General features: G+C 37.5%; 1 protein-coding gene and 1 long non-coding RNA gene across 23 annotated transcripts in view; one reads left to right on the forward strand and one right to left on the reverse strand.

Moving 5' to 3' along the window:
* Positions 1 to 26,053, forward strand: part of LOC132905038 (disks large 1 tumor suppressor protein) — a 523,073-nt gene that overhangs the window by 364,180 nt on the left and 132,840 nt on the right. For all 22 annotated transcript variants that reach the window (XM_060956036.1, XM_060956063.1, XM_060956045.1 and 19 more), the window contains one exon: positions 19,779 to 19,814. In XM_060956036.1, the coding sequence (XP_060812019.1) occupies positions 19,779 to 19,814 (36 nt within the window). The remainder of the gene's footprint in view (positions 1 to 19,778; positions 19,815 to 26,053) is intronic.
* On the reverse strand, positions 766 to 25,911 carry LOC132905295 (uncharacterized). The gene is made up of 2 exons (XR_009657772.1): positions 25,784 to 25,911; positions 766 to 1,248 (listed from the first exon to the last, which is right to left on the reverse strand). It is a non-coding gene; the product is annotated as an uncharacterized LOC132905295 (long non-coding RNA).

A 26,053-nucleotide genomic window follows, 5' to 3' on the forward strand; every position in this document is an offset into this window, starting at 1 on the left:
AAACTCGTTACTTGCATCCCGAATTTCGACCCGTCTGAATTCGAATTGGTAAACGTAATAATTTAAGGAAATTCGGATCTTACAATCTCTTCTGTTGAATAGTTGTCTAATATATATCTTTCATAGCAAATTTCGGAACTCGTAATCTCTTCTAATTAAATCATATAATTATTTTTCACTCTACAGTAGTGTTGATTTCAGATTGATATGTGATTGCCATTGTTAGAGAATTATATAGAGTACTAAGAATAAAGCGTATAAAAGTCGAACTATAGTTAGCACAAATATGAATAAAGGATGATACTATGCATATGAAGGCTAGGAAAACAAAGCTGCTTCGATTGAAATTCTCGTGAATTCGTCTTGAGAGTTATTTAAAATTTTCCATGTTTGTTTGCGTTTGCAATAAATGATTCAACGAGTTTGCAACAGTGAACGGAATAAAGCTGTGCGCAGAAATGAAAGGGCGGCATGGTGAAGTATCTTCCACGTAAACAAATCTGAACAAATAATAGGAGAATTTCAGTTTTTGCTGAGAAATATTTATTCTCCGCTCATGTTCAATTTTTACCGGAATAACTGTCTATTATCACTTCCAATTTTGTACATATTTAACGCCCAACTTTTTCATATTCAATCAATCGTGATATTATTACTCGATAAAATTCTACGAGATAGATAGTATCTGTAATAGAGCTTAATTTCAATTTTAGTTTAAACATTTCAGTATTTTAACATGGATCGGGAAATATAAATTATACACAGTATTTTTATATTTTCTATTTGACATGTTGTTACAGTTATAAATAGTTAACACTCCGTTAATCACGGTTTAAAAAATCATAAAGCAAGAAATTAATGAAAATCTCATACCTTTAATTTCTAAAACATATTCCTAATTGTACTTACGTCTATCGGTACACCAAAATGAATTTAAAAGACAACGACGGTAAACGATTTTATCATACGTCAACGACTTGATGAACGAGCATACCCTTACATATGCAGATACGTGTGTAGCGGTAAGCACATAACAGAGGGAGCATTGCACGATCTAAATTATCCGGAAATGCATCGGGCAGAGGAGAAGAAGCACTTTAACTGGATGTCTCAAAGCAAGAACCCTCTGATGCAACCACTAATCTGCACGTCATCTGCATCAGAAGCCATCAGAGCGACTGATATGCATACGTTGTATTCCTGTGTCCGCCTTTGATCCATGCGTTTTTCTTTCTCCATAAAGATCACCTGTTGATGAGACAAAATGGCTATTAATACATCGACCGTTTTCAATTACAAGCTATTACTAATAATAAACATAGTCGTGTCGAAATTTTAAAAAGGAGGGCAATTTATAAATACAAAGATAAAAGTTAAATTTACTTTTACGTTTCGTTTCGTCGCGTCGTGAGATCAACTTGGTTGCAAGAAATTAAATTTCAAAGTTCCACGTTTCGTTGCATACTACGAAATGCGTTGAAAGTTTCAACGAGAACGTGGCGAGTTGAAATTCAAAGGAGCGTTTTTAGCACCAGTTTAAGAGACAAGCCGTCCTGTATATGGGGCGACTGCCGCGCGAACGGGAATTAATGGAATTCTACGCTCGTATTTTGCGAACGTACGTGCCCCTAATGTTCCGTAACGTTAGGAAAAGTTGTTAGCTTTGAGCCACGTAAATAAGACGCGGCGGGAGCGCGTGCGTGTACCAATTTGAGCGGTTTTACGAGCAAATGGACCTATCCGCGAGGCATCTGGCTGGATACGAAATTATGGAATGCGTTTCCCAACGTTGAGGGCGATTTGTCCTAGAAATTTTGCGAGAATAAGCAGACTACTTCAACGTTGACACGCTAGGAATCCTGGATAGAGATAGTGAAAGGCATAAAATCTCTTTTAATAAGTCTGGTAGTGAATCTTCTATGAAGTTTATAGCCTGTATGAAATATAAAGTTATGTAAGTGAAATCAAGGAAGTACTAATGTTTCCAGAATTTTTCTTGTTAGTCTAAATATATTTTAAACTAAACAGGATATTTCATTAAGTACTATAAATAGTTGTAATACTAACAAGATTAAATGCACGGAAATTCATAAGCATACCATTGATGGACAAGTTTCCAACGGAATGGAAATGCAGGTAATACGTGCAAATGGTCGGCATACACGTAAGGCGTAATCGTATATAGGGAATTTCCAATATCTCGATAAATCGAATACACAGAACGTATAGACTCTCAATTAACACTAAGATGATAAGCAGCTTTCCGTCTAAGCTATTGAATCATTTTACTTTTGCAACGTTTGTTTGTTATTTGATTTTGAGTTTAATGTCAATCATTAGATTCGTCATAAACAGCCGTATCTATGGTAACTTCGTATAGTTCTATACATAGATTAAACAGTTTTACAAGTTTTCTCATAACAAACAACGAGCCTTCATCCAAAGCGTGCCTTGTACGTGCACGTTTCCATATACAATGGCTAAAACTCAATACAAAAGATATTGATAAAGAAGTCAATCTGAAAATGTACTTAGAAATTACAAGACAGTTGCAAACATATATTCAGTAAAAAATCAGTGTACAACATTAATAGTCATGTTAAACATATAATCACTGATAAAGATGATTCCACTAAATATTGGTGGCTTATTAATATAATGCATAATTGAATGTTTAATTATTTTTTAAAACTCTGGAAAATGTATACCTGTAGTACATATCTTCTAAATTTTTTGGATATTTTCAAGTTGGTTTCATACTTAACCAATGCAGTCACGATAGACAGGCCCGATTGCAGTGCTAATGAGATTTCAAAATCTTTTGCACGAAGCACATGTTATATTCATAAAAGATTCCTAGAAGTTTTACAATACTTCAATATTTTATATTTTAGATGTTTTCTAGAGTTTTTATTTATACGATCTACCCTCCATCTTCAACATCGCAAAATTCGCCATAAAATGCATCCATTCCAGGATAATGGTAGTTTCATCGAACTAGGTTACAGTGTCTTTTTTCAGACTTGCTCCGTGTCGCTAACCTCGTAAACAGGCATCGATACCGCGCGAGAAATTGCACGTTGTTTCTTGATGCTCTTGAATAAACGTTAAAATAAAAACGTGCTGCGGAAGAAAGGACCGCGAACTACTGGCGTTGCGCTGTTCCGTTTAAGAAGCGCGATTTCGTTGCGTGTCGTGATTTCGACAAACATTTCGACAAACGTGTTCATGAAACACGTCCCACCAGCATCAATGTCACTCATCCCGCTCTGCGATCAAAGTTCTGTGCTAGCTAATAGTCTTGCCCGCGAGTGCAAACGAACATTCTAAACGTGGTGGTGGCTGAGCTATCGTGCCACGATTTTGAATTGAGTCTGCATGGCGATAACGTTATTAGTGCTCGCAAACCGCATGTGTCAAACAGTCGTTTGACTAGGTACCTTGATACGCGAATTACTTTGATACACGAATCGATGTTCAGAGCAATCAAGGTATCATATAATATGATAGAATATTCGTATAAGCTGAGGAGTCTAATTGGAGTAATCGTCTCTTAAGAAGAACATAAATCATCATTAAATTTATAATTGAAGGACTTATGGTAAAGCTGATTCTTATTAAACCTCTTGATTTTTTAGATAATAGGCGTTTTACGAACTTATTAGTAATCTTATAGAGCATCCTGGAATATTCAACATAAAAACTATTAAGTTCAAGTAGAAAATACATTGTTGACTATATCGACCCAATTTGCAAATAATTTTCTCTAAAAAGAATTTAATTTTAAATTACGAGATCTATAACTTGGTGATTTAATTCAATTGTATGAATCGATTGATAAATATTTTGATGAAAAGTATCGAAATCTAGTGGAAGAAAATAAAGATTGTCAGAGTTAGGTATAATGCTTTCAGTTTAGGTGTGCAATATTCCATTGTTAGACGATGTTCCCTAAACGGTTTTGTACCACCAGACTTTCCCTATTCCCCAGGAGGAACCATGGAAAATGCTTTTGGTCACGAGCTATTAGCGTCTCGCGAAGGGCGACGTGATAGACGATACGAGACAAGCACTCGCGTTCTCGGAAATAGAAGCACAAAAAGTAAAGAAGATAGTCAGCGGAGCGACTATTGGTGGCCTCTTTATCCGCGCGGCGGTAAACTTGGCCGGAATTAAAGTAAAATACGAAATATCGCGTAGCACGCGAGCGGAGCGACGAAGGGGCACGGGCGCCGCATCGCGAATGTATCCATTACCGTGGAGCCATGCGTTTTCTTGAGGAAATTCGTTTCTCCGTTTTCCACCTGCAAACCGGAATACATGGCCGTCCGACCGCGGACGAGAACAAGGAAAGAAGAAAAAAAGAGAAGAAACGCGAGGCAACTGGAGGGCTGAGGGTGGATAAAGGGTGGATAGAGGGTGGGAACGACTCACGCAGAGCCTCTTTAGTGGCTCGTAATTCAACGAGAGCTTTCCTCGAATTTCCAGCAGTCTGGGCTTCGCCGGAGATACAAATTTTGCACGCACATTTCCATGGAAACGGCTATATGGCGCTAGTCATCGTCAGGAGAAGGGGGTATTAGTCGGTTACCCGATTGATCAATGCATCGGAGATTACAGCTTTAGAAATTTATTTCGATAAGAAGCTATATCGTGTCAAATAAAGCTTTTCGTTTCGCTTGCCTTGGTTATTTCGAAATTTATACGCGAAACGAAAAAATTAATATTTGGGGTCGGGCGTAAAATTACAGTGGCTACAGAAAATATTTGCTGTGTTACACCATTGCATTTATTATAGCATTTACATACTAATTAATTAACTCCAAGTAAATATCAAGTTTCGTATGTATACGAGAGTTAACAGAGTTGGTCAAATTTAGGAGAGAATTAAAAAGTGAATGTATCAAGGATATTTCACTGATAAAGCTTTTCCTGCTTGATATACTTTTTGAAATACATTCATCTCTATATTATTGAAATGGATCTCTATATAGAAATGGATTTTCTCAGTTTATTTTGTTAATTTTAACAAGAGCAACCGGAACTTTGTTCAACTTTTGTACTTATCACAATTAAATTCTACTTTTGCTCTCGTCCGGATGAAATTAATTGGGGCGGAATTATTGCTTCTCTATAACGAAATTCGCAACGAAGCTACGAAAACTAGGATCATGTGATTTTACGTGTATCAGATGCATTGTGTTAGATCACGAATTTACAGCAAATCCGCATTCAACTGCAGGCAGCGATACAGCAAGGGAATATGGTGCAAGTTTCGAAGACGAGTTTCCATTTGAACAAGTCGAGGCATCATCGGAGAATTCGCGTCTCTCGAGGATTCTTGACAATGTCTAAGAGAGTATCAATGTCTGTCCTGTTGGCAATGAACAGCTTTCATCGATGCAACCCCATCTGTTGGACCCTCGAAATACGTGGTACGATTCGAAGTTCGTTCGAGAAAATCCAGCCAACTCGATCATTACTTGTCCAAAGTGAAACTATCGAAATTGTTAGTCGACCTCAGAAATTAACAACATAGCTGTATTATTTCGATATCGGGGAGAATGTGGTTAGAAAAAATACATAATTGAGATATAATTATCGAAAAATGCTATGCTAAACGAAATAGAGAATATAGACGCAAATGAAAATCGTAAATATATGTAGATACTGTGTGTATCTTCCAGGAACGTTCCTTTATTTTTGTAGACGTAGACCACAAGTTCGACGACAATTTCGTGGAGTTTAACTTGAACGTCGATTGAAGTTTCGCGTCTGTTTTCTTGATAATCTGTCGGGCATAAGTAACATTAAATATGGATCCCCGAGTTGGTTGGTGACGCGTGGAATGTTTCCCTTTTTCTCCGACGAAGCTTTCAAGCTCGACGGGATTTCGCGAAACGACTATTTATGTTAATACCGCGTATGCCAAGGAAAGTATATAACGCGAAACAGCGTCAAATAAGCAACGTCGACTCGAAGAAAAAACAAGGGAAGGAAAACTTGTTTGCCTGGTGGAAAAGTTCTCCAGCACGTCACGTTTATGGAAACTACTTTCAAAAGGAAAGGAACAACGGATACTCGATATTAACGTTGGCCCTTCCGACTTTCCTGCATCAACATTGTATAAGAAACTTTTACAATCAATAGTTTCTTGATGGTTGGAATTTTAACGCGTTCGTAGCTGGAATAAACTTACCATTTCGTACGAAAGAGTTTCGTAGAAAATGAAAGAAAAAGAATAATGACACGCGATAATTATGTTTTCCATGAAATAGCCACCGTTATCGCGCTAGAAAGTAAAACTCCACAAAAGCCTATTCGTCTTGCGTCAAGATGAAAGTACTGAATTATATAAACGGTGGATCGACGAGAAAGCGTTTTAGTAGAAACAGAAATTGGCCGTTAGTCGTATCGAAACCTAATGTTTTAATAGAGAAACCATCCACAGTTTCTGTAAACCGTCTGACGAGAAGTGACGTGGAAAAGAGCGTCGTTATCGACGAAATGTCCATTCGCCGTTGCACCGTTGAATACGTTGCTGAATGTGATGAATGTAACTCCTGGTTTCTACGACTTCCCCTAACACTCGGGGTTGCCATCGAGGCACAGTTATTCATGAGCTTGCTGTTCGCTTCTACAACTTCCGCTTCTGCTTGTTCAAAGTTTGTGTACGACTAGTGAAATCATGGGAAACGTTACTGAATGACACTCGTATCGTTCTATCGCGGTAAACCGCGGAAACTAACTTACGATGTACATATATTGTCAAAGGAAGCTTATATTTAATTTCGCGAGGCCCATTCCAACTTTTTATGGCATTTAAGGTATTTTTATTTCATCAACTGAAATAAAAAGAGAAATATGGCTTTTCTTTCTTCGAGCCTACTTCAAGGTTACTTTATATGCTTGTGTAAATAAAGATGAATTCAAGGAGTATACATACAGACATCAAATAATTCAAGGTCAGAGGAGAACAAAAGTTATTTGCAGAGAGAAGAGGCACAAACGTCAAATACGCGCTATGTCTTGGTCTCGTTTGTTTAAATACTTTCTACCGTCACGTGGCTTTTCATCGTAGTGGTTACTACATTTCTTCCATAAACTTTCATGATATTATAAATTTTATTTTTTTAGCGATATTTTGAAAAATATGCAGCTATATAACTTTAATTATTTACGAGGTTGTAAATGACGATTATAGAGGAATTTTTCAGTAATTGCTAATTTCACGTACGGTTGGCAGTCGAAAGAAAGGATACTTCTCACAAGTGAACAATTTATCACACAAAGCGAAAGATTGGATCGCCTTTACATGATTAAAGTATCGAGGTCCTAAGTGTGATAGGTCACTGCGATTTTCCATTATTTAATGCTTCGCTTAAAGTTCTTTTTATAAAATATGTACTATTCTATAGCTTAAATGAGATCTTGAAGAGCTTAGTTTAAAAAGATTTGTAAATTTAAAAGTTTAAAAGGTTAAAAATTTGAAAGATTGAAAATTCGAAAGTTTGATGCTTTGAAACTACAGTATATTGAAAGGATGTCAATAAAACAGTTAGCTTTCGAGCAATGATCACTTTTAGATTGCAACGTTAGCTATCACGTAGTACCAACGATAGGTATCACATAGTACATACCAACGATAGACTGGAGGCTTCGAAATCTAGCGTTTCACACGGTTGACAGACGTCGACGCGGCATTAACTCCTCTCTATTCGCCTTCCGTCTCTTGGGATACAGGACAGAACAATCTCAGGCTGGCAGGTAATATTCCCTGATAACGAACCTTTGTGCTTCGCGTTACATACGTAGTTTTGAGTATTCAGCTTGGAAATTTGATCAAGCACGATGACCCTTCATCTTCATCCCTTTGCGTCAGCCTTGTGCGTACCAAACTCGATTTACATTGAATGTCTGTGTTGTTACGGACACACGTGAATCTGCCATGAGATTGTTGCAAACTGCATACATCGTAAATGCATATCCTGATTGTATGCACCATACTGGTCATCGTGGCCACCGTATCCTTTTGTCGCGAGAGTATTTGATTGGCTGCCGAGATTGAACTGGAATTACGTCCTGGAACCAACTGGTAGTCGAGAGACAATTATTCCTTTTGTGTCTGTGCTTTTTAGGCGATTAAAAGCGCGCTGTGATTTACGCGGTTTGATTTGAAACTTCAACGTCACATTTGCAATACTAGTTGCAAAAGCAAACAATTTTTTAGCCTGTCAAAGCGGCTCGGTTCTTTGTATGCATTGAATCGTTGATCGCGAACCGAATCGCTGTATACTCGCTATGGGAAAGTATTTTAAAATTTTCTATTAAAATCGATTGAAAAACATCAAAGACTGGCGGAAATATGGGATAGAATTTTTGTAACAAAGAGATCGAACTTGCGTAGGTTTTCAGGATGGAAGTTATTGACAATCACATCAAACATTTTCACAAAAGGAGGAATGTGAATTTTTCCGCTTGACAGAAGCGCGTATCCGTTAACAACAAATTCATGTTGGAGATAGCATGTTCGTTACCGCGCTCCGGCGGGCATTGCTAATTGAAGACAAATCGATTTCGTTTTTTAATTTTGCTGCCCAGCCAAAATCAATTCGAATTCAATTTCGTTTCTCGTGCCGGTTAACGACTTGCCACGCCATCTCCGTGTTCCCTCGTTGTTTTTACCGATAATTGTAACGACCGTATGTATGTCTCGTCAGCGAGTATGCCCATCGCTGTTCCACAGCCCAACAATTTTTCCATTATTTCCGCCGTGTAGCTGTTGCGAGATTTTCCGCGTGTTTGCCGCACCCGATAATCTATTACTCCACGCGCCTTTTCGATTTTCAAATTCAAACGTAATTAAAACTGGAGCATTGACAACTTCCGCGAACTTTTGAATAATTTCTACAGAAGATTGATTCATACTTATTCATACATTAAACAATTAATGCTGCCTTCCTCGATTAAAATATTTTATCTGCAAGTAAAGTTATATTATATACATGTCGTTACGAAATAGTGGATAAATATTTTAAATTAAACAAAGAAAGATATAAACGGCACAAAAAATAATGAAATTTTAGTTCTTCCGGATTTTTCGAAACGGTAGAACATTTTAATTAAGGAGGGCAGAATATGCACGCATATTCGTAGGAGAGATTTTGTATGAATACCATTTCGCAGCTGCAAATTGATATACGTATATTTCAGTGTTGTTAAATGTTGAATGTTAAATTATAAATATAAGTGCACAAATGTATAAAATATCTCAAATAAAGTAGATACTTGCGATATTTGAAAAATGAAACGAATTTCCATTTTTGTTCCATCCCTTCAGTTGTATTCATAAAATTATGAATGCGCATAAACATCCGCGAACTAATTAAAAAATTCGATATTCTCCCCTTTTTTTTTAAAGTACCTAAATTTTCAAATTATATCAACCCTCTACAAATCACATGGGATTCGACGCGTAACGTCACCGCGGGATTTCTTCAGGGAAGTTTAATTAAAACGCCAGTCTGTCGGGAGTAGAGAGAAAAAATAGAGATAGATCGGGCGTGCACAGTGTTTCGAGAGAATTAAACGCTATCGTTTCCCGATTTGCGATACATCGGCGTCCACGGTGCATACATTCCGGCGTCGCGACAGCGGCGGAGATCTTTATTGCGTTTCGAAGTACCAGGACTGGCAAACAAAGCGGTAATCTGTCGTGCAGGTTGTTCCGGTGGCGCGGCACGAAATTGCATTCCATAGTAAACGGGCGAAAATGGCGAAGGTCGTGTGTCGACCATCACATCGGCAAGCTTGCTACCCAAAGTGTACACTGTAAACATTCGGCGCCCAACTAGACCGACAATGCGAAAAAGTAGAAGTCGCGTCAACAGGATACTGGACATTTTTGCAATATTCGAAGGAGGATAGCTTATGTTGATAGATAAACGGAGGACGATTGTAACTTTCTTTCTCTGAAAAATTATTCTGACGTGAGAGAAAAGATTAACATCTATATTTTACATATTCGAAGTGATTTCCATTACGAGATAAATCATTAGAATATTTAACTCTTAAACACACAGAAGCGAAAGAAGTAATTCCCACGATAGTCTCGAGTAGTCCAATTTAAACTGACAAATTAAAGCTAAACATTTCCAAGGAATTTGTGGCCCACGTTTCGTAGATAATATAGGGAATCCAATTGCTAGCTAAAATTGTTTCTACAAATTTTTCTTGATTCGTGTTTCGTGTCAGTCGGATGAGCCGCGTCACGAAGGTTTCTCTATAAACTGTGCTAAACAAGAGCACGTTAATTCCAGGCAATTTTCGACGAATTCACTGTAATTTTGTTTCGGGTCAACGTTTAATGCTTTACGCGCTTTATCATCGAACGACATTAACGAGCGCGGAGGAAGTTTGGTCGATCGGATGAAAAGTCTGGAGGCCGTGTCTGACTGTGCATTTTACTTCGTAGTTAACGATAAAAGAAAGATTTGCGTGTAGCCAGTCGATGAACATAGAACGATAATTAAGATAGAATCTTATTACGAACGATCGGCAGATTTCTCGTTAATCGGGCGAAGCTCCTCTATTCTGAATGTCTCCGTATTTAAGATTCACCGCGTCGAGTATACTTCGGGTCTCCTGTAGGCGATTAAAACGTGACGGGATTTAAATTGGAATTATTTAAATCGCGGCCGAAGTATGGTACAGTTAAACGCGACAAACGAAACACCTTCGCTCTGTCGTTTACGACGAGACTCATAAATTTTATTCAGGGAGAATTTGTACGAATGACCAGACCGATATCTGCATTAAAAAGGATCTCGTCGGCTTAACTATTGCTAATTTTTCCCCCGATTTGGATTTTCTACGCGAATTACTAGACGCGTATCGATAAAACTTTAATAATATAAAAGTTTCATTATACATAAAGCTCGTATCGGTAGAACAATAAAGCCAATAAAGCAAACAAAAAAAGCGGTCATTCACAGAATGGTGACAACAAAATATTGAGCTGCACGTTTCCTGCTCTTTTTCATTGTTCCACCCCTCTCATCCTTTTTTTATTTTCCCCATTTCTTGTATTCATTTTTTGTTTCGTTGTCGATACCTTGAACGGCTATAGATTTCCCAGCTCAGAACACGGTCAAGCATATCCCTCGAACCACTTCATTGCATCGGCGAAACAATAGCGTGCACGCAAGTCTGGGTATTTATTTCTTTTCTCTCTTTTCCCTCTCTTTTTTTCTGTTTGGTTGCATTGTCGATGAATTTCAATGTAGACTGCAATAAATTGCGGTCACGAGGAGCGGTTGAATACGTGTGGGCGATAAGTTGAAGTTGGGATAGGAGAGTCAGCTTTTCCTCCCCCGTCTTGGGCTTTTTTTGGCGCGTCAATGCTTGCGACGATGATAAATTTATCGATGTTGCGCGAGAATTAATCGTTCCTCGATGCAAGACCACATTTGTCAATGACCTTAGAACATGCCTTTACAGTCATCAGTAGCTCCCATTGATTTAAGTGTAAAAGTCATCACGTGTATTCTCTCTATTTTCCTCTTTTTTCGCGAAATAACATTTTGTTATGATTCTCGTAGAATATGTCATACGATACCAGATTATGGAAACAGATAAAGACAAAGGAACGAATCGCGTCGTAAGAAACGAAATAACGAAGGTACTCTCTTCTGGACGTCGGTATACGCGGAAGGAATTAACGAGCGTAACGAAAGTTGCGAGGCTTGTACGTATTACCTAGAATGATTCGACGTCCTTGTAACGAGAGTTTTACGTCCGTTTCATAACCGCGGTTCTCCATAATCGTAAAGAAAGCCGGTATCGGTCTTCGTTGCTTCGATACCGAATGACGAGCTAACGATGACGCTGGACCTGCGTTTTATTGCTCCTGAAACGTGAACCTGTCCATGACTATTTCGCTAACCATCCCCATGGCAGACATAAACTCGCATTGCTCTAAAGCAGTTGGTATATTTCGTATTTTCTCCAAGACCAAGCTTGAAAAATTGTGGGTGGTTTATCTTTATGAATTACCGATTTTCAATCCTGAAGTAATTAATGAAATAGTGTGAACGAAAAGTAAATTTTATACATGTATATATGTATAAGAAAAAATTCAGATCTTGCGATATTAAAATTTTATTGTGTTTATTTATGTTCAGATTTTATTCATAGTTAGAACTGTCTACAGCTATTTTCGAACCGAATCGATGAAATAGATTTGTTTTCAGTGGCAGAACATATTCAGAACATACACACGATCAAAACGGGGAAGTTTTAATTAGAAGCAAAATTATTATACGATTTATTGGAGCGATTTCCGTAGGATTTTGTTCATCCTGTTTGCAACGGCATGAATTATTATTAAAACATGCACAGGCGGCTTGGTTCCGTGTTTAATATCGGATGTTATAATTTTTATCGAATAATTTTCACTGCGCAGAATTTTATGGACATGTAAAAAAATTCCCTTCTATCCGTTGCGCGTTGTCGATAAACAAAAGTGTTTTTTGGTTCTTCCCTTTTTTATTTTTACGTCAACGAGCTTTGAATTGTACATTGATACGCTGCCGCCTGTTTGGCGTTCAGAAACATGTCTGACAAGTAGAATAATTTTATTGCTTGCTTGAAAAAAATAATTTTAAAAAAGTTTAATAGAAAAAATATTTAATTTTCAATGATGAGAAAAATTTCGAAGTTAATGCAATTATAGGGTAAGCAAAATCAAAACGTTTCCTTCCATAAACTATGTTTATGATTGATTGTTCAACATATGCACGAGCGACAAACAGAATCCGATCGCTTGAGCGTGCTTGTGTACGTGTATTCAAAAGGTGGAATAGTCCAAAATAGGGAGGGTCTCGTTAACGAACAATGAATAGGATGATGGTCGCGCGGTTGACCAGGAAAGTAGGATTATTCAAGGTCCGTTGCTTGAGCCGAGTATGTGAACTGTACTTTCGATTTACGAAGCACGTCGAGTGTATTCAAACACTGTCCATCGTTAACTGCTTCCCTTTGATCCTATCACAAGCCGACACATTCGAAATTATTTCTCGTGTATCTCGGTCCCAATTAACGGATCTGCTCCTGTTTTTCCTTCGTATCTTTTTCCCTTATTTTCGTGGCGTCGCGTTATTTCATTTGTTCTGCACATAACAGTGCAATGCACAACAGTTGGGCCATAATACATGGACACAAAGCGTTTCGTGTATCGAAAAATACAGCGCGGTGTTCATCTGTGTTAAAACTGAAATTGAAAATGAGAAAAATACAAATTTTTAGGATAGAGGTACTGATTGTGAGTAGTGAAGTTACAAACATAAAAACCGTACGTGTTTCCTAGTGCACGTACAAATGAACGAATAAAATGGGAAAGTTTATAGTAGTAAATTGATATGGATATCGAGGTAACGAAGTGAAAAAATACGTTATTTTATTTACATCGAAGTACCTTTTCCAGGTACCTTTTCCTTCCTCTCTCCGAAACCTTCGAATCTTTCATATTGCTTTAGTGCTTCGTAGCGGATCAGAAAGAGAAGACCATAAGGTACATCTATCAAGTCGTAAAGAATATAGTTGCCGAGAATAAACAACCTATAAAGCCTTTCTAACGTCGTTGAGCGAACGTCGTTTTATTAGCTGAATTTCTTTTCTGCTTTTTTTTACAGAATGCAGTATATAATAACGGAACAGATACTTTTTGAGGGGTCGGCGAATTCATCACGACGAGCTCGAAAACAACGATGGTTCACTTTCAGAGTCAGCAATAGGCAGCAATAGATTATTTCTGTCGTCCAATCGGAAATGGTCGTATAATTCATTGGCCCGGGTATAATTCTGACCCGACGTTCGACTATTCAGCGAATGAACTTTTTATTGAAACGAATTACAAGCGTGAATGACCACTGTATCAACGCAAGGATTTCTTTGATTGTTTTCCGTTCAGCTATTCATCCAAATGAATGACAATCGATGAATAGAAATCCCTTTCTCCTTCCTTCTTTCTTAAAGGGAAATTTTTTCATCATATCGATGCAACACAATGCTTCCTGTTTTTCCTTCATATCTTTCACTTAACTTAACATCTTAACACTTAGAGTGTTTCCCATGAAACAAATATTTCTCGATAACACATATAATGTTTAGAAAAATTTGCTTTTCGTTTATTAAGTTGGACATTTGAATACTTAAAAATTTGAGAACTAAGAAGGTTGTTTGATCCAGAAATTAAATCATTCTGCTGTACCAATTTGTTCACCATGTTGACGCGGTCCACTGAATTGATTTTCAAAAACCAGAAACGTTTCCTTCTTCTCTCTTGTTCGAATAACTTTACGACGCCGTATTCTTGATAAAAGCGTTCCACATAATTATCGGGCGAACTTGAAGTAGACCTCGTTATATAATAGATCGATAACGTCGATCACCCTCATGCGTTCCAATTATAACGTCTAAGCGATCCCAAGTCGTTCAACGACAGAAGTTCCGAGTGACGCTGCGGCGACTTATATAATTAAGAAGCGGAGAAGGACAAGAGGGGGTGGTCGCAACGAGACAAGACCGTTAATAATTTGCAGGAAGGAAGAGGTCGAGAATAGTGGTCTCACGACCTCGGCGGACAATCCTATGTTTGCCGTGAGGCGTGGTTGCCACCTCAATTAATTATTGCCGCGTGTTCATAATTAAGCGGTCGTATCGTTGGCCAACCATACTGGATCACGCGAGATTCTCGACCGCGTGGAAACTTCCTGAAGGTCCTTGTAAAACTGAATTTACGAGGTCTTGCGAATTTCTCGTTCCCCTTGGACACTTCAGTTCTGTTTTCTTGCGAGCTTCTCATTACCCCTGTAATCCCATCGTCGTAACAACACGGGAGCAATTGCTCTATGGTCCCTCACGTGACCAGATGGCGTTATTCATTTTTTACGAAATAAATTTTCCTCCAGACGTTTTGTAGCTACTGACGAGCAGTTATTACAAATTGTAGCAATTTACGATCGCTTGGCTTGTTAGCTAGTTGTTCTGTGACAAATGTGATAATAACTTTTTAATCGTCGATATTAGCGGAGGAGATATTTGTTTGCGAATAATTTAGAACTTTTGAAAGAGTATAAAATTCTGAAAAGTGTTTGATGGGCCCATAACAAATTTCAGAGATGCGTTGTTCTTAACATTTTAAAAATCACGGAACACTCCGAAATATTCGGTCTTCCCTGAGATATCGCATAAGACTGATTTTACGAGATAAGGCAGAATTGCTGGATGCTAAGGGACTTCTTCCACGAGGACTTCCTATTTGTTACGACTAGTTTATAATACATCCAACGAATGAAACGGGCTCAGATCAACGTGACAATTTCGTACCTGAGATTCAGGCTTGTATGGTATATAATACTACAGCAAAATTTATACCTTGGTATAAGATCGATGTGCCACGAGTGTTGAAAGGTTCTCGAAATTATTATATTGTCGCGCAGATCTACTGCTTCAGTCTGAGTCTCGTAAAAGATCGTATAAAGTTAATGAACACTATATTTTATTTATAATTTTACATGACTACTATTTTCTTTTATGACTCTCTTATATTCATAAATAAACGAAAATTGTTTCGAGTTAAATGGATTCGAACGAGATTGAACGCCTATAGAAGCTGAACTTCATTATAAGAAGAAGCTACAAAACTTTCGTATCACGATACCCAGCTCGTATAGCGAAATTCGAAGGTGAAATTCTTGCTCGAGAAACTTCTCGCGTATCGAATATGCCAAAAGCAACGGCTAAGAAACTTTTTATCTCTGTGCAATCCTAAACATTCCAAAGTGAATGAACAGAAGTGCCAACATGTTTTCGAGGTGATAAAAAGTTTTTCGCCAATGACTTCGCTGCTGCGAATAGTATTTAATAGAAACAAATCTCTACCGTATCGGACCGTTTTAATGCTCCGTTGTCGATCTAGTTCCCTTAGTCTTTAAATAATGGTCTTAGAACTTAGCAAAGTACGTCGTAAGTTTAGCTATTTCCGAGAATCTGCTCACACTCCTTACAAGAAAAAGTAGCGAACGATTCGGCTACGATTTGAATAAAACTTTGTAGGCTTGAAAAACAACCGAAAATAATAGATACGTATTTTTTTTAGCTACGGTAACTCAAGTTTAGGGAGTAAAATGACTCTCCAAAGTTCGACCGTTTCGTAAAGCCATCGCACCTTTTATTAGCGATAAATCTTTACGATTTTTCGCCAAGGGAAACGACTTCCTGCGTAACGTAATTTTCTCATTAGAACACTTTTATAAATACTTTTTGTATTTAAACTCATAAATCATACTCATAAATCATATATGTTGTGTCGTTTCTCTGCAATTTATCGATACAATATATGCATATATTTCTTTTATTGGGTATATCGTAGAATTATTGGCGACCTTCGAACGATGAAAATATTAAAAAGACGACGGGGGGATAAGTTTCGTTGGTTACTTGAAGCATACAAGTTTATAAGTCTCAGGTTAAAAATCGAACGACCAGGGGTAGAAGGGCGTCAATAAAATGTAAAAAGGGAAGTCGTTAAGAAGTAAGTGCTTTTTTTTATATCTTCGAACGATGACGCTGCATAGGTATCTGCTGCTATGCCACTCGAAAACCATTATATGTTACATAAAGAAGAGCAGGAAGTCGTTCCTTCAATGATGAAAAATGAGACCCACGTCCAACTTCTTATCTTTTTTTATTGTTTTATTACTTGACGATGGTACGGAACTGCTGTAACTTCAACTGTAACTTTATGCACCAAATTATAGAATTTATGATTCAGGGAAGATTCGTATATTAATGAGACCGAGTAAATCGAATCGATTTAATTGAAATAAATTCAGCAGATGCCAATGAAACTAGGCGACAAAGATGAAGCGCTATGTACATAAGATCTTTGCAATTAAAGCAAGGCATTCCGTGGATAAAGTTAATCGTAAACGAGAAAAGTTCAGAACGTTGTTAGTTTAGGTATCATCCCCATGGCTGTCGAAAGTTACGAATGTACCAATTTTCCCAATTAGGAACTTTGCAATTAAGTTTGACCGGAAAGGATTGTCTTTGTAAACCCATCTGCTAAAAGTATAATGACCAAAAAGATATCCTACAAAGTCTAGTTAATGTTGTCCACTTGTTTATTTGTCCGCCACTTAACGACTTTAATTACATTTCAATTTGTAATTTATCGCCTAAATTAAAACGTAATAATAATGTGATATTTTAATTTAAATATCTTGTGCTAAATATCAACATATGTAATACCTACATCTAACTGCGAGTTTCATTATATATTTGCCACATTTATATAAATCCTAATGTTGCAATAAATTAATAATGGCATGGCTTTGAATAAATAGACTCGCAGAAATAAAGTTGGTCGATGCTTCTCGGTCAATGTAAAGCAAGGTCAATGTTTCTCGATTTCCTCTACGAACACTTTAGTCTTTAACTTAAGTTTTACGCGGTGTTTACCTCTGTCAAACGATCAAATTTTCCGTTGTCAACGTACGCAACCGCTGCGTTAGATTCGTAATTTTCTCTTCTTTTGTCTCATTTTTAGATATTTATTCTATCGTGCTTAATGATCAGAAGATATATAAGAAGATATATAAGCAAGGCATATTCTGTTACGTAAATAGCAGAATAAATGTACATCATGATAGTAATGTAGTACTGTTAACGATCGTCGTGTGTACTCTCACTCGTATAACTTTTCGGTTGCTTCGAATTCCACATTTCGCGATAACATGGATAAGTTCATACGTCTGTTTTTTTTCTCAACAACATGAAATTGATATCGGTATTATCCGAATAAGCCATCGAATTCGCTCGAGGCACGGCTTCCGTCTTGTAATGGGATTTTGATACTAACTGGTTGAGAGGTAGCAACCCTCATCATGGGAATAATTTCCTCGGTGTATCTGTATCGCGTTCACTACACCTTGCACGTTTGGATGCGATAAGTTATCGTCAGCTTACACGCTTTACGGAATCTGTGTTCTTCTCTTTAATGCAAATTGATAGTATAAAAAGAAAAAATCTTTACCTATTACAAGGTACTCAGATTTATCATATTCTGCTTGCTTAATAATAATAATGTAAAAATTATTAATAGATATTACTAATAATTAATAGAAGTTATTTTGTACGTAAGCTTCTTATATATTAATCGTCTGAAACAATAGAATCTGATACCAGTAGTGTAAACACGGCAGAGGTAATTCGAAATCGCGAGACTCAATATTCTCGATATACTCCATATTCGTCTAAGTCAACATAAACTGCAGTGATTCTCTATCTCCCAACATGTGAGATATTATACAACACAAATGATGCTAAATTTTTGTAGTTCGATATTAGTGATAGTAAATATGTATACGATCGTGATATGAAAGCTTTTGAAGAATCTAATAAAAATTCAGTAATGTATGTCACGTAATGCACGTAGAATTTCACCTAATCCATACAAGGTTCAACGAAGCCTCCAGGATCTTGAAGCTTCCAGATGAGTGTTCAGAAGTTTCGGGATCTTTCAGTACTTCAGTATCCTTGGGGTCTGCGCGACCTCGAAGTCCTCCGGATCTTTCGGCTCTTAAGGTATCCAAAGTTTCCGGTCTTTTCAGTATACTTCTTCAACTACTCATATCTTTTACATTTATTCCGTGTAATTTGCTTAATTTATTACTATATTTCTCGCATTTGTTGTCATAAGTTATCATCCTAATATCTTGACTATGAGTTTAAATCTTGTGAAAGTTGTACGTTAAAATGTAATACACCATATGAAATCTTTGAAAATTCTCAACGCATATCGGATATATGTCATAATGAATGCTAGGTTGAATCTGTTTGTAGCACACGGACGCAATACTCACGTGTTCCGCGACGCCTATATTGCCACCATAAATCTAACAAGGCGGTTGAACATTAACCCAGCGACCGCTGTCTATACTTCCGGTATTGGTCGACCTCCACATCCGATAAAATAGCTGTCTATACGGTTTTTGATATTATTTACACCGATCTAATGAACCGTAACAGAACTGCGACCTTCCGGGTAAAATCATGTTTATCTGAATAGAAAAAAGGATTACTTATCATAACACGTGTAATTGAAATAACACGGGAAAAAGCTGTTTTTAACAGCGAAACGAATTTTGTTGATAGTAATTGCTTTCTTCAATTTTTAGAAAAATATATTATAAAATATTGAATACATTCATTTGTATTTATTATATTGTAGTTTGTTCTCGAATGTCAATTTATTTTCACGAATTGGCAAAAAGAATGATTTGATTAAATTTTTCCTCTCGTCGACAATGCAGTTCGTTTCTCTCGGCTTTTTTCGTAGATGCAATCACGCGAATGATCATAGACTAAATTTTGGGATATAAATCTTTGTAGGGACGAGATAGTGGAGTGGAAAATTGGATGACGATGTGGTCGGTTTACAGGTGGATACCACGCCAACTCTTTGTCCTACCGCAAATAAAATACGTTTCAGAACATTTGGCATGAACACACTGCGAAATTTGGCAGTAATGCCTGTCCGCTGAAGTATTTACCGATATTGCAATCTCCAACGATATTTTCTTCTTTTTTTCATATGGGACAAGAATGAGATGCATGCAGTTACTCGAACAAAGTTTTTCCATGTACTATTTTCTTTAATACGTTAATAGAACACAACTTTACAATTCGTACTCATATTATTCCTTCCATTGCAGAGTCACGACAGCTGGCAAGGACACGACGGGGACCAGGTAAGCATTCATCGCTTACAACTACCAACGTTGCTTTGCTTTTGCTCTAAGCATGCTGCTTTATTCTTTCTTTTCTTCTGTTATCATGCGATTTAATTACTCTACTCTACTACCTATACCTCACTACTAGTCAACTGTTCTTTTTTATTTATCATATCTCGGCAATTTTTTAGTTGTGTTATTCTATTCTAACTTAAATTGCCTAATGAGACTGTAGTAAATGTTTGTCGAATTTTGTGCATGTTTTAACAAAATTAACAAGAAAATTATACATTTGATAATAAAAATGACATGGTCTATAATTATTCATTTTCGGATGGTATTTACTATATTTTGAAGAACGATAATTGAATTTAAATGGTTCGATGTACGAAAACGTATTTTCGACAGAGGAAGTTGTACTTGCCGCATATATCACGTAGCATTCCCAGTGGTATCGGCAAGGATAGCACAGAAACGATTAAACAGCAGGAACATGTAACAGTGAAAGAGAGTACACGGAGAGAATGAAACCAATTTACATGACAGTGATACATACGATTCGAATTCTTACCACCTGGTTACGTAGCTGCAACTTGCAGTTTATCTCTTCGTTATTAAGGGCATTGCGGTTTTTAATAATGCGATGGTTTCAACGACTAGTGCATCAGGGTTGCAACGTTCCTCGTTAAGTACTAACGATTAGTCGATGTTGTACTAGTACTTATGAAAATATTTACCAATCGGGGAAATCTCTCGTGTACGTCTTCGATATTAACCAATGCTCTCCTATCGTAGTGCTAAAATCCGCGGTATTTATGCCGACATTTTTCAAACATCGGTACACATATTGATACATTACCATGTTTATTGGTAGATTCATTAACGTGATGCGATAATTGAATATACTTCATTATTGCACCTGATTGTTGTTTTTAAATGCATTGGAATTTTTAAAGGAAAGTTTTAAGATAAGATCGTTTAATTTATTAGAAATATTGGTACGCGTAATATGAAAATCCTAAATGAGAGATTCGTAATTGATAAAATAATCGTTTAATTAAAGTTTATTAATTCGACCATGGCTAATGCCCGTTAATATCGACTACCATACAACAAAAGAGTCGGACGGTATAAAAGTTTCTGGGAGAAGTGAAATACGAGAATATTTCCGCGAGACAGAGCGTCGCATGGCGACAACCATGGAACGCTTTTTACGAGGAATGAAAGACGGTAGAAGCACTTAACAATGAAGGCTGGTCGAATGAGATTTAGTGTACCGTCTAATCGGGTTTACTCTTGCCTTAGGGCTACGCCCCTTGCTGATACGCCGATACAGGCTTGGACTACGAGAGTGGAAGAGCTGTGGTAGTATGGGTAAAGAGTAAGAGGAAGGAAACTGAAGAAAACTGCGAGACCAAATGGTTAGGGGACGCGCTCCGTGAATTTAAAAAGATTCGTTAAACCTTGATACTGCTATAGACTGCGTGCTCTGTATGGGAACTCTTTGTTAAGGAGTTCGACTACTCGCCCATTCGCGTAATGCTCCTCCGAGATTTATCTCCGAAAGAAGATTTGCTAACCGTGTCGGGACATTCACAGGAACAAATGACTAATCGATTTTATTGTTTGATCAATTTCATTCGTTACAGCCGAGCTACTAATTGTAACTTTAAATCAATTTTTTGGCGTAAAATATTTATTCAAGATTTTATGAAAGTTTCATTTGTTTAATGTAATTAATATAATTAAATTACTTCTAAATTTTTATGAAACGGTTTAAAGGCTCTAGAGGAGATTTATATTTAAACCAATGACGCTCTTTAAATTTCAATATTCGAAATCTATACACCGTTCAAGAATATCTCGAAGAGGTAAGTTCTGATCGATGGTTTCTGATACAAACCCTCGAACGAACTACGTATACCGTTTTTCAATAGTGCCTTCTCTAGAGAGGATCTATTTCGACTCCCATCTTCTTGTTTCGAATATTCACAATATGTCACCCACTACGCCATCCTCCAGCCGGCTTTATTCTCTTTTGTAACGATACAAAGCAGATCGCTCTTCCCTTTCTTTTGTTCACGACGGACAATTTTGTGTCGAGATTCTTCTTCTCTTCGCTTCATGAAAATTCTCTTAAGATAAATCGTTCAGACAAACCTTTCTTCATCGTTTCATCCTTTTAACGTGAAATTTAGTAGCATCGACTCTGTTATCATGAAATTATCTTTTATAAAATATTACAAAATCTCGCCATGTGGATCTAAAATTCCCTTAATCTACGATGAAGGACGTTCGTCGAAGGGTTCCCGTTGCTAAAATACGTCAAACGAAATCTCGCCATGGTTTGCGGACGTGAGTTCCTGTGGGAATTGTAGAATGCTCGTGCACAGATTGCTTTGAGTTATACCAAATCCGAATGAAATCGCTTTTATGAGAATGAATGTAATGCGCCATGGGCAAGCCGAACATATTGTCCGATGCATGTTTGCATTGTAACGAGTAGGTATCAAAGTTTGCCCAGAGATCGCTAAAACCTTCTTTCATCGGTGTAAGAAGTTTGCAGTTCGTCAGGCGTTAAGATGATTCGTTTCTTCAGGCTATTTCATTTTACTTCAATATTTAAACTCTCTTCGTGTTAACAATCTAATAATTTTCACTTAACAAGGAGGTCGTTATTTTCTAATGAATGTTAAACGTTTAACGTCTTGTAAATATTAAATAAGGAAACTCGACGGGGCTTTTGCGACTCTTGGAGTAATGGCTTCGTATATAAATACACGACGCATTTATTATTCCAGCAGAGCGGCTTCGTTCCTGTTCAAGATATTAAATGACTTCAAAATTCCCTTCTCTCGGTGTATCGCGGTTACTAACACGGGGAAAAGGGCTTGGTGCCAATTACCCTAACTCACCTTCCTGCCCAGCTTTATCTCCGCTTTCTTTCTCCCTTATTTACTGCCTGCCCTTTTCTCGTATACGCATTACTCTCTACTTATCCCTTTTTTCTTCGGTCTCTTTTTTATTCCTCGATGAGCATTGCGACTCCCGCTGCAAATGAGCCACTCCAGTTATAAGAGATTAGCCTAGGGCCTAGGGTGTTCGGCAGCTAACTTCCTATCCTTCTCTGTGTGTGTGTTTTTTTTCTCTCATTACTAGGGTCGTACGGAAGGCGGAGACTGCTGAGATTCAACCGCAGACAAACAAAATTCTGAAAAAATACGAGAAAGAAATGGAACTCGTGACGTTCGGTCCCCGACATACACTAATTAAGCTCCAGCATCCTCTTCGGCATTTTCCTTTGGATTCCATTATGTTCGACGCAATAAAACACGAAATCAATTGTTTTGCATTGGTATTGTTTTTTTTTCTCACAATCCTTCCATTCTCCCATTTCTTTTTTCACACAAATGATCGTTTAGAATGCAAATTTAATGCTATACGAAGTTACGAACTGCATTTGTGAATGTAAAATAAATCATTTTTTAAGAATGGTGTATTTTATGAAACGCGAATATTGCGTAGGTTTATAATTAGTTACAGTTAGTTTCCAATTCCTATCTTTGCAAAAGGTACTGTACAACAAAGTTTGGTAAACGTTAAACATCTTATCGACAGAGTTTGCAGAATATAGCTGCTACAACACATAGGTGTCACTTATAGTTCTAATTCCAATTATACTGTGTTTCACCTGTACATCAATATTTTATTAATTTAGTAATACTAATTCTATGTTAGAAATTAACATATTTACAAAGATTGCGAAGAAAGTATCAAGTAAAAGTTTCATGTCAGCACGCTTCAGATTTGAGGTGTCCAATATCTCAAGTCATCGACGAGTCAATCGTATCATCACTTCTTGATCTCTTTACTTAATTATCTCGAAGAAATCTTTTAACTTCTACCACATTTGGCGTATTGAATTGGAAAATTATATTGATCGTTCGGAAGCAAAATAATAAAGATACCTACACACATGTATGATCAAATCAATATTCAGCCGGCCAATTTTCAGAACGGAAGTTATACCCGTTTCTACGCAATTTTCGGTTAGAATGTAGTTTTGGTCGGAAATCGGTTCAAAGGAATGCATAGCGGAGCATTACGAAACATTAAGCGGGCTTCGATGCATCGACGCGATTTCGGCGGGGCCTATTCGCAGAGGTAGAGATGCCGGTTAGAGAAATGCAAATTGCAGTCAGTCAGACGGCATTAAGCGTTGCCATTGTTCCGCAACGTACTCCGCGTGTCGGTGGCACAGTTGTATACGGCAGCACGCAAGATACACCATCGGTGAAATTGCCTCCCCGGAAATTCTAAAGGTTTCGTTCAAGTTTCCAGGTCACATAGCTCGGGGCATTCGAGGAAAAAGGATCGTCAGATATGAATGCGTTGACCGCTTTCGGCCTTTGAGCATATTTATCTTTCGCGAATGATTAGAAAGAGTTCAAGTAGTCGTTAAAAAGCCGGAGGGTTACTACTTTTTTCATATCCATTCAGACGCGTGAAAACGGTGATGCATTGAAACAAAATCACGACGATGCATCTCTACTCCTGTAAACATATCTATCCTAGGTCGTTGGATTTCAAAGTGACGGCTCATAGAAAAAACTGGTTTCTTCTACAGCTCGGATGTGGTTATTGTACGTTCAGATCGGGTATTTGGTCTTTTTTTTATCAAAGTCTACGAAAAGGAGTTGGAAGAATCCAAGAAAATCCTACTCTGTACGAACATTTTTATTGAGAAGGAATTCCTCTACCTCCGAACGTGTGCGCTGAGTCAAACAAGAATCACGTTTTTTTTAGAGATTAGATTGAAACGAGTTTCCTGATTCGCAGACAGTGTCACGTGGTCTTCGGAGTCGACTTCGAACTCGTGGATTCCTGGAGACGAGCAGTTCCATTTAAATTCCATCGAACCTGATGGAATAGCGATAACAGAACTTTTCACCAATTATGGAAGTCGTTGAAAGCGAAAGGAGCATTTCCACGAACGCAAACGTATTTAATTACACTTTTATTTTCGAAACAAGACAACGCTTTTTCTGTCGGATTGCGACATCTCGACTGCTTGGAATGTTAAGAATTTATGAATCATTAAAACTTTATTTCTATAAGTAAGTCTATCGTAATGTGTTATTCATTTCAATAATTTGTTTTAACAATTTATATACTATACAATTATAATTTCGGTATAGAAATATCAAGAAAAATATTTAGTCGGCGTACAATGACGATAGGCAAGAGCGTAATCAAACAGGTAGCTCCCGAAATTCATGTAAACTGTTTATCATTACGACTGTGCCCGAAGCGGTATCTTCCTATCTACCTTAACTTCCCCCAATCACGAAAAAGCCGCACGACCTCGCGCGATCGGCCTGGCACGAAACGGTGCAGCGTCGCCGAAGAAACGAACGTCTTCTGTATGGTTAGTATATTCTGGGCGAGAGGAAGCAAAATATATGAGGAAACGAGAGGGAGAACGAGAGGCACGCGGTAGAGAACGCGAGTACTTTCGTGTAGAGTTGACCACTTTTTATTCGAAATAGTGGATAAAAAATTATGAGACATCAACTCGCACAGAAATACAAATCTCCGCTAATACAATAAAACTTTATTAACTCAATTATAACTAAAACAATACTTATTATTTCTAAAAACATTCGAAAAATGTTGTTTAAAAAACAGACAAGTAATTTCAGAATTTTATCAAATTATTAATAGTTTAATAATATATAAACTCGAATTTACTAAAATAGAATGTACCTCAAATAAATTTTGATTAAAAGCAATTCGAAATCGGAAACAATGGAATTTTGTAATTAAATTTTGTTATTGTATTCGACGAGTTTTAATATAGCAGTTATTCATTTGGAACGCATGTTAGTAAAATAAACGTTGATTAAAAACGAACAAATCTACTTTATACAGGTTGAAAAATAATAATTGGAATAAAAGTTGATATATTTGGATAACGCCCAACTCACAGTTCTGGCGAGGACGATCGTGCAGGTTCGTGTAAATCCGGTGGTATTCGGCTCGGCACTCTCCGTGCGTGCAACGAAGTTCATGCCGGCGGGCGAGCGATGACGTCAGCAAGCAAAGAGGCCCGTCCACGGCCAGCTCGGTAAAGCGTACGGGGGCTCTTGACGTTTCACTTCTTTGCGTACACGGTCATACTATTTTCGGTCGGTCGTTTGATTTCTAACTGGCTGTGTTCGATCGGTATCGCGGAGATTGTGCGTATATCACGTGGC

The sequence above is a fragment of the Bombus pascuorum genome, chromosome 1 (genome assembly GCF_905332965.1).
Source record: "Bombus pascuorum chromosome 1, iyBomPasc1.1, whole genome shotgun sequence".
In the NCBI taxonomy this organism is placed as follows: Eukaryota; Metazoa; Arthropoda; class Insecta; order Hymenoptera; family Apidae; genus Bombus; species Bombus pascuorum.